At 41.3% G+C, this 12,999-nt stretch overlaps 1 protein-coding gene across 3 annotated transcripts in view; it reads left to right on the top strand.

Annotated features, from left to right (window-relative positions):
• Positions 1-12,999, top strand: part of TERB2 (telomere repeat binding bouquet formation protein 2) — a 29,969-nt gene extending 16,970 nt beyond the window's left edge. Inside the window, exons 7-10 of one of the 3 annotated variants that reach the window (XR_011501644.1) lie at positions 376-1,414; positions 9,774-9,923; positions 10,890-10,978; positions 11,065-12,999. Coding sequence is in view for 1 of the 3 variants with exons in the window: in XM_044764988.2 (XP_044620923.1) it covers positions 376-518 (143 nt within the window). In the remaining 2 variants the exon portion in view is untranslated. Of the gene's footprint in view, positions 1-375; positions 2,128-9,773; positions 9,924-10,889 lie in introns of those variants that run through there. The other 2 variants (XR_011501643.1, XM_044764988.2) reach the window with 2 other exon arrangements.

Below are 12,999 nucleotides of genomic sequence, written 5' to 3'. Positions count from 1 at the left end.
CTGTTAGTAGCTTAGCTGGACAAATAATAGTTCTAAGTGATCACACTCTAAGTCAGGCACACTTACCAGTTATTTTGGTCCAGGTACTGTTATGTTCCATCCCTAACTTAGACATCACACTCTCAGTAGTCAAAGTGGCCAATCAAGTATCTGTGTTTTAAAAGGAGGTAGAAGGCTGAGGGGAGCGAAGAGGGGGAAGGAGGGTGTTCTCTGATGATTATCAAGTTTCAGAGAGAATCTTCTCACTGGTATTAATTCTTATTTTTACTTCTTTTCTAAAAACATTCTTTAGAAATTTTAATTCTAATAAATCAAAGACACTGAAAAGCAGATAGTACTATAGGATTTCAAATATATATATTTTTTATTTTGTAGGTTATATATCAATTGATGCCATGAAGAAATTCCTTGGGGAGCTACATGACTTCATTCCTGGAAGCTCAGGATATTTGGCATACCATGTTCAAAATGAAATAAACATGTCTGCTATAAAAAACAAGTTGAAGAGAAAATATTAAGTTAAATTGTCCTTATATCTGGGCATTTATTTTCTATTACCGTAGGTTACAAAATATTACCAAAGGTGTGCATAATTTTAAATTCTCCTCTTTGGGACAGGGGGATGGGGAAGTGGGGAAGAAGTCTTCTTTCTTTCTCAAAATGTGTCTTTAGGAAATTCGGAATCATTTTGGCTTTGTCTTTTGACATTTGAGCTGGACTTTTTCCCCAGCTTGTAACATTATGTCCACAAATTCTGAATGCACCGTTGTTATGGAGTAATTGTCATTGAAATATACTTCATAAGAAATCTCTCTCTCTCTTTCTCTCTCTGTCAGATGTTCTTTTTGCTTTGACATTCTATTATATATTTTTTTCTAGGGTCAATGCTGTGAATGCTAAGTTTTATGATTCTGGTCATCTTATTTTGATTTTAAAAAGTTAGAGTGCTATAGTTGAGTTCTGAAGTACTGTTTCTGGCTTGAAAAATATGGAGTAACACAGTTTAATAATTCTGACTTCATATGTGGACAGTTTCTGATAATAAATATATCAGAAGTGATTATAAACAAGTGTTATATCATCTGAAATGAACTCGCAAGGCACCTTAGAATCTCAGTGCTGGAAAGAACCTTAGAAAACTAGTCCAACCCGTTGATTGTTTCTAATGAGGAAATGAAGGCCTTGAGAGGGTATCTTGCCTAGGATGACTAATTCGGGGCTGAACCATGGCTGGAACGCAACTTCCTGATTTTCTAGGCCACTGCTTCCCCACTCTCCCACATGGCATATGCTGTAGCCTGTGTCAGATATAATGGACAGCAGATCTGCAGGGGAGACCCAGAAACAAGCCAACCTGCTTGTCTTGTCTTTTAAATAAGCTGAAATAGTATTGAGATGTAGTGATTTCAAGAAGGTAACCTCTTATCTTTATTCATATGGTCATGCTATATAGAATCCGGTACGTTTATTGCATTTTGGAGATTTGTAAATTATATATTACTTGTGAAGATAACATCTTGTTAAAACTGTACTTTCTCCTTAGAAGTGCATGCCAGCTGTAGAATTATCTAAAGAAAATGCACTGTTTTTAGTGTTTGGATCATTTGGGTGTATGTGGGCCTTGGCCTTTCTCCCATGGCTCAAATTTCATAATACAAAATTTTTAACAATAATCTCAGCATCAGCATTTGAAAGTTCTGTTTTTCCCATACGGTAACTTTTAACTTTTCCTTATTTATATTTATATTTGTATTTGTGCTTAAACTATCCTGAACTTGTAAATTAAAAAAAAAAAAACCCTAAATGTTAATGATCTTTTCCTGAAATGTATTAAATATTATCTCTCCTGAACACTTTATCTTAGTTACATTCAGTTATTATGCCTCTTATATAGCAATCAAGCCTGTCTGTGGATCTTAAATTAATCGTTAAAAGGACTAAGTAAATGTACACCAAGTTGTGTACATTGAGATTTCTTGGGAGTGTTCAAGTATTTTTCTGATATATAGAGTATGCATGTGTTAACACAGTAAATAAAAAATACAACAAAACAAAAACGATTCTCAAACAAAAGGGATTATATCTTTAGGTATATATAAAAAGGCCAGATGTAATATTTATCCTTGAAATATTTCCAGAAGCAATAAAATCAGTTGATAACATAAGCCTTTCAGGAATTGGAAGCATATGAACAAATAAAATAGGCAAAGATAACTGTTTTGTTAAAAGGCTTTTGTCTTGATGGGAAGTGAAAAGCAGTATGATTTTACTTATTGCTCATTTAAGCTGTTTCTTTTTATTTGCTTTAGTGTAACTGACGGAAATTGCCTCTGGCCCTCATCTTATAAAAAACGTTCTCTCCACTTAAGAACTTTTGGTTATTTCTCTACCCTTTTGCAAAAAGGTCTCCTCTGGTGCTTTTTGCTATTAGGCATAATCATTCCTCATAATGTTTAATTTAGTGTTTAGTTCTTAGTTCATGTTATTTCTTTCATCCTTTGTGACCAGATTATTTTTCTTTCTAGCTTTTGGTAGGGTTTTATGTCATTAGATAAGTTTTGAGTCATCAGAAGAGTCTGCTAGTTATTTCTGAATGTCTGTTTCCCTTTCTCCCATGATGATAGAACCCCAAATTTCTATCTGGGCACATGCTACCTAGAATAAAGACTATTTTCTTAGTCTCAGTTGAAATTAAATATGGCTGTGTCACAACGTTTTGTTCAATGGATGCACAGCAGAAACGGCATCTAGGAACTTTTCTTAAAGACATCTGACATGTACCCTTTGTCCCCTTTTCTTTCCACTCCCTTTCTTTCTATTTCTTTCCTCCTGTTGCTTGGAATGGGGATGCGATAGCTACCATTTGAACCATAAGAGCAAGAGCTGTACCCTTAGGTTGACAAAGCAGGAGACTGAAAGGAGCCTGGGATCCTGAGGGCATTGTGGAGATATCTGCCATCCTAGCCCTGGCTTGCCTGCCTCTAGACTTTTATGTGGACAGAGAAATAAACTTCTGTTTTGTTTAAGGCACTGTATTTTGGGTCTCTTACTGCCAAACTAATCATAAGTGAGGCTTAAGAACAGGCTACTGACCTTGTTCTATGGGTGAGAATTGTGTGGAAGATACTAGTCCTTTACATCCATAAAGTATTGACAGATCTGTGGTCTTGAATTTATATAGGTGACCTTAGGGACATCACATGTCTATTAGATTTATAGCAGTTTTAGTAAAAAGTTCTTTCAAATGGAGTGTTTGGTTACACTATTACTTAGAAGTGTGAAAAACTGCAAATAAACTCAGTTTAATAAATAAAAAGAATGACACCTTAAATCATATTGCATCAATTTAATAGAATAGCCTTTTTTTCTTTTTAATGGCTTTATTAAAGTATAATCACATACCATACAATTGATTCATTTAATGGGTACAAGTCAATGGTTTTTCTTTTCTTTTCTTTTTTCTTTTCTGTTTTTTTTTTTTTTTTGAGGAAGATTAGCCCCGAGCTAACATCTGCTGCCAATCCTCCTCTTTTTGCTGAGGAAGGCTGGCCCTGAGCTAACATCCATGCCCATCTTCCTCTATTTTATATGTGGGACGCCTGCCACAGCATGGCTTGCCAAGCAGTGCCATGTCCGCACCCGGGATCCAAACTAGTGGCTGCCGCCGAAGCAGAACATGCAAACTTAACTGCTGTGCTACCAGGCTGGCCCCTCAATGGTTTTTAGTATAGTGACAGAGTTGTGCAACTGTCACTTCAATCTGATTTAGAACATTTTCATCATCCCCAAAAGAAATCCCTTGCCCATTAGCAGTGACTGCCCATGCCCCTCCCCTACACCCTTAGCCCTAGGCAAACGCTAATCTACTTTCTGTCTCTATAAATTTGCCCGTTCTGGATATTTTATATGAATGAAATCATATAACACATGGTCTTTTCTGACAAGCTTCTTTCACTCTGCATAATGTATTTAGAGTTTATCCATTTTATATCATGTATCAGTACTTGATTCCTTTTTTTTAAATAAATTTTTTTAAGAAATTTTATTGTGCTGTTTGAAATACTTTATCTTGGGGTTTTTTTTTGTGTATGTGTGAGGAAGATTTTCCCTGAGCTAACAGCCATTGCCAATCTTCTTTTCTTTTTTTTTTTTTTAACTTGAGGAAGATAAGCCCTGAGCCAACACCTGTGCCAGTCTTCCTCTATTTTTTGTATGTGGGATGCCTCCACAGCATGGCTGATGAGTGGGGCAGGTCCATGCCTGGGATATGGACCCATGAACCTAGGCTGCTGAAGTGAAACATATGGAGCTTTAATCACTTAGCCATGGGGCTGCCCCCCCCTTTTTTTTTTTTTGCTAAGGAAGATTCACGTCTGTGCCAATCTTCCTCTATTTTGTATGTGGGTCACCACCACACCATGGCTGACACAGCATGGTGTAGGTCTGTGCCCAGGATCCAACCCGACAAACCCAGGCTGCCGAAGTGGAGCATGCCAAACTTAACCACTATGCTACAGGGCCAGTCCTGACTTCATTCCTTTTTATTGCCAAGTAGTATTCCATTGTACAGACATACCACATTTTATTTGTCTATTCATCAATTGATGGACACTTGGGTTGTTTCCACTTTTTGGCTATTATGAATAATGCTGCTGTGATCATTTTGTGAACAAGTTTCATGTGGATGTATATTTTTGTTTCTCCTGGGTATATATCTAAGACTGGAATTACTGGGTCACATGGTAACTATGTTTAACACTTTGAGGAACAGCCAAACTGTTTTCCAAAGTAGCTCCATCATTTTTACATATCCACCAGTAATGTATAAGGGTTCTAATTTCTCCACATTCTCACCAACACTTGTTATTATCTGTCTTTTTGAATATAGCCATCCTAGTGAGTGTGAAGAGGCATCTCATTGTGGTTTTGATTTGCGTTTCCCTAATGACTACTGATGTTGAACGTTTTTTCACATGCTTTATTGGCTGTTTTTTATATCTTCTCTGGAGGAATGTCTATTGTAGGAGGAGGTCATTGAGAGGATGTGATTACTAGTTGACCTGTGAGCAAGACCTGGACAATCAGAGCCTCCTTATCCCCATTCCTGTCCTTGGAATGTGCATGCTGCCTGCTGTTCCCACAGTGGGAGCCGTCTTCAAGGACTCAGCCTTGAGAGAATGTGTTGTTGAGACCATCTGGATGGTATACGTGACTGAATCCACTTAAGGCCTCTACATAAACTTTTAAGATTCTCGTGGGTGGGTGTGGAGATCTTCTTGTCTTGCAGCTACCTAACACAAGCCTCATATATAAGTTCCTTTGCTTGTTAAACCTGCCATATACCAATCTGGAATGGTCTGCCTCTTTCTTTGGTCTCACCTTGCCCTCACCCCTCTAATGGGGTTTGTTCCTCTGACACCCTGTTGTGATTTTTTCCACCCTGCTCTTCTCTTTGGAGTCCATTTCATTTCGTTGTCCTAATTAGTCTTTTCACCACACCTCTTCTGTATTGTGTTTCTTCCTTATTTGTCAGATTTTTAAAAGCTGTTTCTTTCCCTCCTTCCATTCCCACCTATCCAAATCCTGTCCTACCTTCAAGCATCAACCTAAAGAACAAGTCTGCATGAAGCCTCTTTTGCAAGTCCCTGTTCTTGCCCTCCTCTCCACAGGACTCTTTATTCCACTTATAGCACTTAGGTTACTCAACCTAACATTATAATTATTTGTGTATGTGTATCAAAAGCCCCCTATTAGATAGGTAGGGACTTGAGGGCAAGGATATTTCATGCTCATCTTTGCAGCAGACACAGCACCCAGCACAGTGCCTGGAACATGGGAGTTGTTCAGGAGGCATTTGTTGAATTGAAATCATGAGTATAAGACCCCCAGAGGATAAAGGCAAGTATTTTCCAGGCTGAGACTGACAGTGACCTCACTGGCTTCACCCTTTATCAGGAAATGGGTTGTATGGTGGTGCCCGATGAAACAAAAGCTTCCATAATACATGTTCATCAATCCTGTAAGAGTTGTCTCATTCATTTATTCAACAAACATTTATTGATGACTAAGAGCTAGCTAAACCTACAACAAAGAGAGATGACAGGGAGTAAGACAAATGCCGTTAAGGCATTAGTAATTTAGCTTGGGAGTGTGAAACATAAACATCTGACTGTAGGGCAAAGTTAAATAGGTGCTCTAATAAAATATAGACGGAATTCTCTGAGAGCGTTAGTCCTTGATTTCAGGAGGTGAAGGAAAAGGGAGATTGCAATAGATCAGGATGGTTCAGAGGAAGAGCATCTTTCTTTTTCTCAGTGAGCTCAACATCAGCATGACAACAAGGCCCTTGAACTTTCCTGGTCCACCTCTCAAATCCCTGCACCTGATGGGAAGGAGGAGGCAAGTCAAGTTACTCTAGCCCTGTGCTGTCTAAGACAGTAGCCATCAGCCAGATGTAGCTACTGGGCACTTAAAATGTGGCTAGTCTGAGTTGAGATGTGCATAAGTGTAAAATATGCACTGGATTATGAAGATTTAGTACAAAAGTAATTTTATATTGATTACATGTTAAACATAATATTTTGGATATATTGGTTTAAATAAAATATGTTTAAAGTTAATTTCACCTGTTTCCTTTTACTTTTTTAATGTGATAATTTAAAATTAGAGACAGGGCTTATATTATACTTCTGTTGGACAGTACTGTTCTACAGGTCGTTCCCCAGATTCAGGGGGCCTCGAAAATTTGAAAGACACTTGAGGGAAACAGACGGGCTTTGATTCTGAACCAGGACCCAGGCCTGGTGGTATTTACCAGTGCTGACCTGGATCCAAACTCCCAGGGACTTCAGTCCTCACTTGGGTCTGGGCTGGGGCACAGTGAAGCCACAGATAGGAAACCTGGTTCTCTCCCTTCCGCATTTCCCTGTGACTCAGGCCATAGGGGCAAACGTGACAGTGAGTTGGTTTGTTTTCTGTTTCTTTCAAGCAGCTTCTGAATGGCAAAGATACGAGGGGCCCATCTGGTGGAGTCTTCCATAATAAGAGCTGGGCTTTTTTTTCTTTTTTGAGGAAGATTAGCCCTGAGCTAACATCTGCCACCAATCCTCCTCTTTTTGCTGAGGAAGACTAGCCCTGAGCTAACATCCCTGCCCATCTTCCTCTACTTTATATGTGGGACACCTGCCACAGCATGGCTTGACAAGCAGTACATAGGTCCACACCTGGGATCCCAACTGGCGAACCCTGGGCCGCTGAATCGGAATGTGTGAACTTAACCACTGCACCACCAGGTTGGTCCCTAATAACAGCTAGGCTTTTGATCATTAATCAGTTAGTATACTGTTTGCCCAGGGGCACTTATTATATCAAATTGTTGACTGATCTTTAAGATGTTAAAGATCGCATGTATTACTAAAACAAAACCCTGAGACTGTGAGAATAACAAAACTTTGGTGGAGGAGCTCCAGCCCCTGATAATACAGTAAAGCTGCCCATCTTGGGCATCTGGGTCCCCAACTACCCTACTCTACCTTACTGCCCTCACCCTTTGCTTCTGACCTCTCACAACCCACTGACTAATGCTCTCAGATTCTGCCCAACCACCAATACCCTTAATACTCTCTCTCCTCCATGCCATGACTCTTTTTTTTTCTCTTGAGGAGGATTAGCCCTGAGCTAGCTGCTGCCAATCCTCCTCTTTTTGCTGAGGAAGACTGGCCCTGAGCTAACATCCATGCCCGTCTTCCTCTACTTTATACATGGGACACCTACCACAGCATGGCTTTTGCCAAGCGGTGCCATATCCGCACCAGGGATCCGGACCGGCGAACTCCGGGCTGCCGAGAAGCAGAACCTGGGAACTTAACTGCTGCACGCCAGGCCAGCCCCTACCATGACTCTTGATATTCACTTTGCCAGGGATATTCTCCTGCCTCCCTTATGCCCCACTGTTTTAACACCCATTTAAAAAAGGAGATGGGGAGGGGGGCGGCCAGTCTGGTGGCGTAGTGGTTAAGTTCGCACGTTCCACTTCTCAGCAGCCCAGGGTTAGCTGGTTTGGATCCCAGGTGCGAACATGACACTGCTTTGGCACACTATGCTGTGGTAGGCATCCCACATATAAAGTAGAGGAAGATGGGCACAGATGTTGGCTCAGGGACTGGCTTCCTCAGCAAAAAGAGGAGGACTGGCAGTAGTTAGCTCAGGGCTAATCTTCCTCAAAATAAATAAATAAATATAAATAAGTAAATAAATAATGAGATGAAATTACCATGTGGATTCTTTTTGTTTTAACGAAGCTCTTTTGCAAGAAATAAGGATTGATAGACAAGCTCAAGTAATAGGAGTTTATTTTAAGATTGGCACGTGGCAATAAGGAAGATAAGCAAATCATAGAAACCCAAGGACAGGAACACTTCTGAATCCAAGATGGCTCTAGGAATCTCAGTGGCAGAAGTTAATGGATCTTCACTGTACTGTCCTGTCATTTATGTGACTTAGCTAATCAGACTTTGCTTCTTAGGAGAGCTCCCCACTTCTGAATTCTTCAGCATCCATTCTATATCTTTTCTTCACCTTACTACTTTTGTGTGCTCGTAGTTTCTGTTTCCTCATAACTCAGCCCTCCTCAAGAACTACGACTTGCTTTTGGCCCCACCTCTTCCTTCTGAAACTGGGTACCTGACGGTTGCTGTAAACATTCAATAAGATTACCTTTAGGGCCCAGCCCAGTGGCACCGCGGTTAAGTTCAGACGTTCTGCTTCTCGGCGGCCCAGGGTTCGCCAGCCCGGATCCCGGGTGCGGACATGGCACCACTTGGCAAAAGCCATGCTGTGGTAGGCATCCCATGTGTAAAGTAGAGGAAGATGGGCATGGATGTTAGCTCAGGGCCAGTCTTCCTCAGCAAAAAGAGGAGGGTTGGCAGTAGTTAGCTCAGGGCTAATCTTCCTCAAGAAAAAAAAAAAGGAAAACATTACCTTTAGACCTTGTTATAAAAAGTTAATCTTGTCACTTTGCTGTTTTCCTGCTTAACCTGAAGGTTAACTCGAGGGTCACAAGGATTTATGGGCTTGTTTCACAGAAGAAAGACAATGTTTTTAAGGATCACCAGATAACCAGCTCCTGGCTGCCATTGATGCCCAGAAGTCAGATTGTCCAGGGGCTTATTGGGAGTGAAAGAAACACAGATTACCCCTTTGTTTCTCCCAAACTCTTTCTGCCACACCCCTTAGTTCTATAAAACTCCATGCTTTCTTCTCTTTTTAAGGCGGATTTGAGAAAACCCATGCTCCCACCTTCTTGTTTTGGCCAATTTGAATAAACCTTTCTCCATCTCCAAGCACTGATGTCTCACTGTGTGGCTTACTGTGCATTGGGTGCACAAATGTGAGATTAAGAAGTTCAGTATCATTTCCTCTTTATGTTTTTTCAGATTCAGTTTCTGCCCCTAATTGCCTGATTCCCTTCTTATTTCCCATTTCAGGTTCTAGAGAGTAAGCTGCTGCTGCCCTACTTTTTAGGCAGAACTTTTCTCCACTAAGCTGCATCATTAGTATCTGGTCAGCCTATGGAACTGTCTGACTTTGGGTATCAGATGTTCACATATGGTCCAATCAACTGTGAACCAACATGGCTGCCCAAGTTCCCTCTCATCAGGGGCTGTGAGCATGCCAGGTGCCATGACTGCTGTGTCCACGACGCTTTCACTTACATCATCTCATTTTAATCCTTATAACAACCCTGATGATAGAAATCATCCTATTTTCTACAGATGAAGAAACTGGGGAAGAGAGAGGTTACCCAAGGCAAAGCCAGCATGCAATCCCAAATCTGCCATCAGAAATCACCATGCTGCAGCCTCTATGAAGCATGTTAAGTGAACTGTCTTGAAAAAAAATGTCAAAGTAAAGAGATGTCAGAGGTAGGACAGCACTACTGCTGTTCTCTATTCCTCCCACAACTGCATAAAGGACAGATTTTCCTGGGAGAACTCACCCATGTTTGATGAGAGTGTGGGTGTGAGTGTGTGTGTGTGTGTATGTGTGTGAGAGACTATCCTCAGGGTTCAAACCAGGGATATTACTTAGAATAAAGCCTGACGGATGAAGTGTAAGACAGATCTATCTTGTACCACAACCTGCCTTAAGATAAATACAGATGCGTCATCCTAACTTAAAATAAAAATCCTGATTTACAAAACAAGTCAATGAAAATATAATTATTTTTCCCTGTTGCAACGTCTTTCCATCTTCCTCTGGACCCTGGGTTATGAGATTGGTGTAGGAGTGGTTTGAGAGGAAGCTCTAGGCTTAAGGTTCTTCAGATTCCTCCATGTCCCAGAATAAAATGGGTCAGGGAGATTCCACACATGTGGGTACAAGGCGCATGCAGTGGGGCCAACTGAAGATGGTAAATTAGCAAGTATTATTAAAAAAGAGATGACTGACCCAAAATAGGGTCCCTTGTGCTAAACCCCACACCAGCAAACCAAGACTTAATACCTAACCTAATTTCAGGTTCAGCCTCTCCCAGGAGGGGAATTTTAAATCAATCAGTCTGGAATTTCCTAATCAGCACTAGTGAGGTAATTTGCCACATAAGACTCCTACCATCCCTGGCTCCTAAGGGAAAGTGATCTTGCCAGAAACAATGCTTTCTTTTGTTTCGCATCCCACCTCGCTTCCGCCTATAAAAGCCTTCCATTTTTGTATGGCTCCTTGCAGCTCCCTTTTATTTGCTAGATGGGATGCTGTCTGATTCATGAATTGTTTCATAAAGGCAATTAGATCTTTATATTTACTTAGTTGAATTTTGTGGGTTTTTTATTTGTTTTGCTGAGGAAAAACCTTGTGCTAATATCCATGCCAATCTCCCTCTATTTTTGCAGTGTGTGGGCTGCCAGCACAGCATGGCAGCTAACAGAGTGCTGTAGGTCCACGCCCAGGAACTGAACCTGGGCCGCCGAAGTGGAGTACGGTGAGTTTAACCTCTAGGCCACCAAGGCTGTCCTGAATTTTGTTTTTTAACAGTATCTACTTCCTAATACATCTCTCCACGATTAGTGAGGATGTAAGCACCGGCTCTCCAGGACCAGTTCAACTGACTCCATCTTATCAACAGAGTGATGAAGAATTGCTTTTCAGAAAATCTGCAAAGTCACATAGCCAGAGCATGTGCAGAAGGAGAAATCTTGACCTGAAATGACCCCAGAACCAAAGATCCTCCTCCTCATGGAACCAAAGGACTGGAACTTAAAAGCTGGACTCGGGTTTGGCCCCATGGCCAAGTGGTTAACTTCATGCACTCCGCTTCAGCGGGCAAGGGTTGTGCCGGTTCGGATCCTGGGCGCGGACATGGCACCACTCCTCAGGCCATGCTGAGGTGGCATCCCACATAGCACAACCAGAAGGACCTACAACTAGAATATACAGCCATGTACTGGGGGGCTTTGGGGAGATGAAGAAGAAGAAAAAAAAGAAGATTGGCAACAGATGTTAGCTCAGGTGCCAATCTTTAAAAAAAAAAAAAGTTGAACTCTTGGGGTCCAGCCCGGTGGCATAGTGGTTAAGTTTGCATGCTCTGCTTCAGAGGCCTGGGGTTTGCAGGTCCAGATCCTGGGCATGGACTTATACACTGCTCATCAAGCCATGTTGTTGCAACATCCCACATACAAACTAGAGGAAGTTTGGCACACACATTAGCTCAGGGCCAATCTTCCTCACCAAAAAAAAAAAAAAAGCTGAACTCTTGGGCCAGCTCTGGTCAGTTTGGCATGCTCCGCTTTGGCAGCCTGTGTTCAGTTCCCAGGCGTGGACCTACACCACTTGTCTGTTAGTGGTCATGCTGTGGTGGTGGCTCACATACCAAAAAAAAAAATGAGGAAGATTGGCAGTGAATGTTAGCTCAGGGCCAATCTTCCTCAGCAAAAAAAAAAAAAAAAAAAAGAAATAAAAAAACTTGGACCCTTATCAAAAGCGAGGGTCTCTCATTCAGGAAGATCAGTGTTAAAGTTCCTTCCTCATCTTACCAAAAATGTTTAGAACTCTATCATAAAAGTTTAGAACCTCATCATAAACGTTTAGCATCGCATTATAAATGTCTAGAACCCTGTCATAAATGTTTAGAAGTTCATCAATCAAAATCTGTCTACTAGCATTTCCATGTGCCAGCCTGTCCTCCCTAACCTCTTAAATTTCACCCCAAATCCTGAATCAGGGAAACAGACCTGAGGGCACATGCCCCCTAACTCCATGCAGATCAATTTTGCAAATAAAGCTGATCTCTTTTCCCAAAGGCTGATGCCGTAATTTATTGGCTTTTTATGCACATTAGGCAAGAGAACCCTGATTTTGTGCAGTAACAAGGACATGCGAAAAGGTGAGAAGTGGATAAAGTCATGTAAGGGAAGCCTTTAGAATAATGCCTGGCTGTGTTAGTTTACTACGGCTGCTGTGATAAATGACCACAAACCTAGTAGCTTAAAACAACACACATTTGGGAGTGATGTCACCAAGGTGGTGGAGTAAGAGACCCCAGCCTCCATCCCCCAACAAAGATCAACAGTTAGAAAGTTATCCACAAATAAAAACAGCTCCAGACAGTTCTGGAGTCCACCTAAGAAACTTCAGCATGTTGATGCAAAATAACCAATGACCATTCGCTAGATAAGAGTGATGAGTGAGCTTTACTTGAGCCGCAGTGAGGATTATAACCTGAGAGGGCCTTTTCCAGACAAGAAGAAAGTGTTCCAGAGAAGCATGATTTTCAGGACTGTCTTATACCTTTTTAGAACAAAGAATACACATTGAACACACCCAGGATAAACATTCATCAAAGTTTCAAGGAGGCATTCAGTTCCAAATTAGCAGGTCAACAGGACCCTGATGTTGGGAAGGAGAACTTATTTTAGGAGTACCAGTTTGGGCAGGTGTTACTGCCAGGGCGTCCCCAATGGGGCATTACTGGCTTTGCAGGAGGGGAAGTAGGCATTCTTATTT

The sequence above is a fragment of the Equus asinus genome, chromosome 2 (assembly GCF_041296235.1).
Source record: "Equus asinus isolate D_3611 breed Donkey chromosome 2, EquAss-T2T_v2, whole genome shotgun sequence".
In the NCBI taxonomy this organism is placed as follows: domain Eukaryota; kingdom Metazoa; phylum Chordata; class Mammalia; order Perissodactyla; family Equidae; genus Equus; species Equus asinus.
Note: the sequence above shows the minus strand (reverse complement) of the source record. Positions and strands in the feature narration are given on the sequence as shown.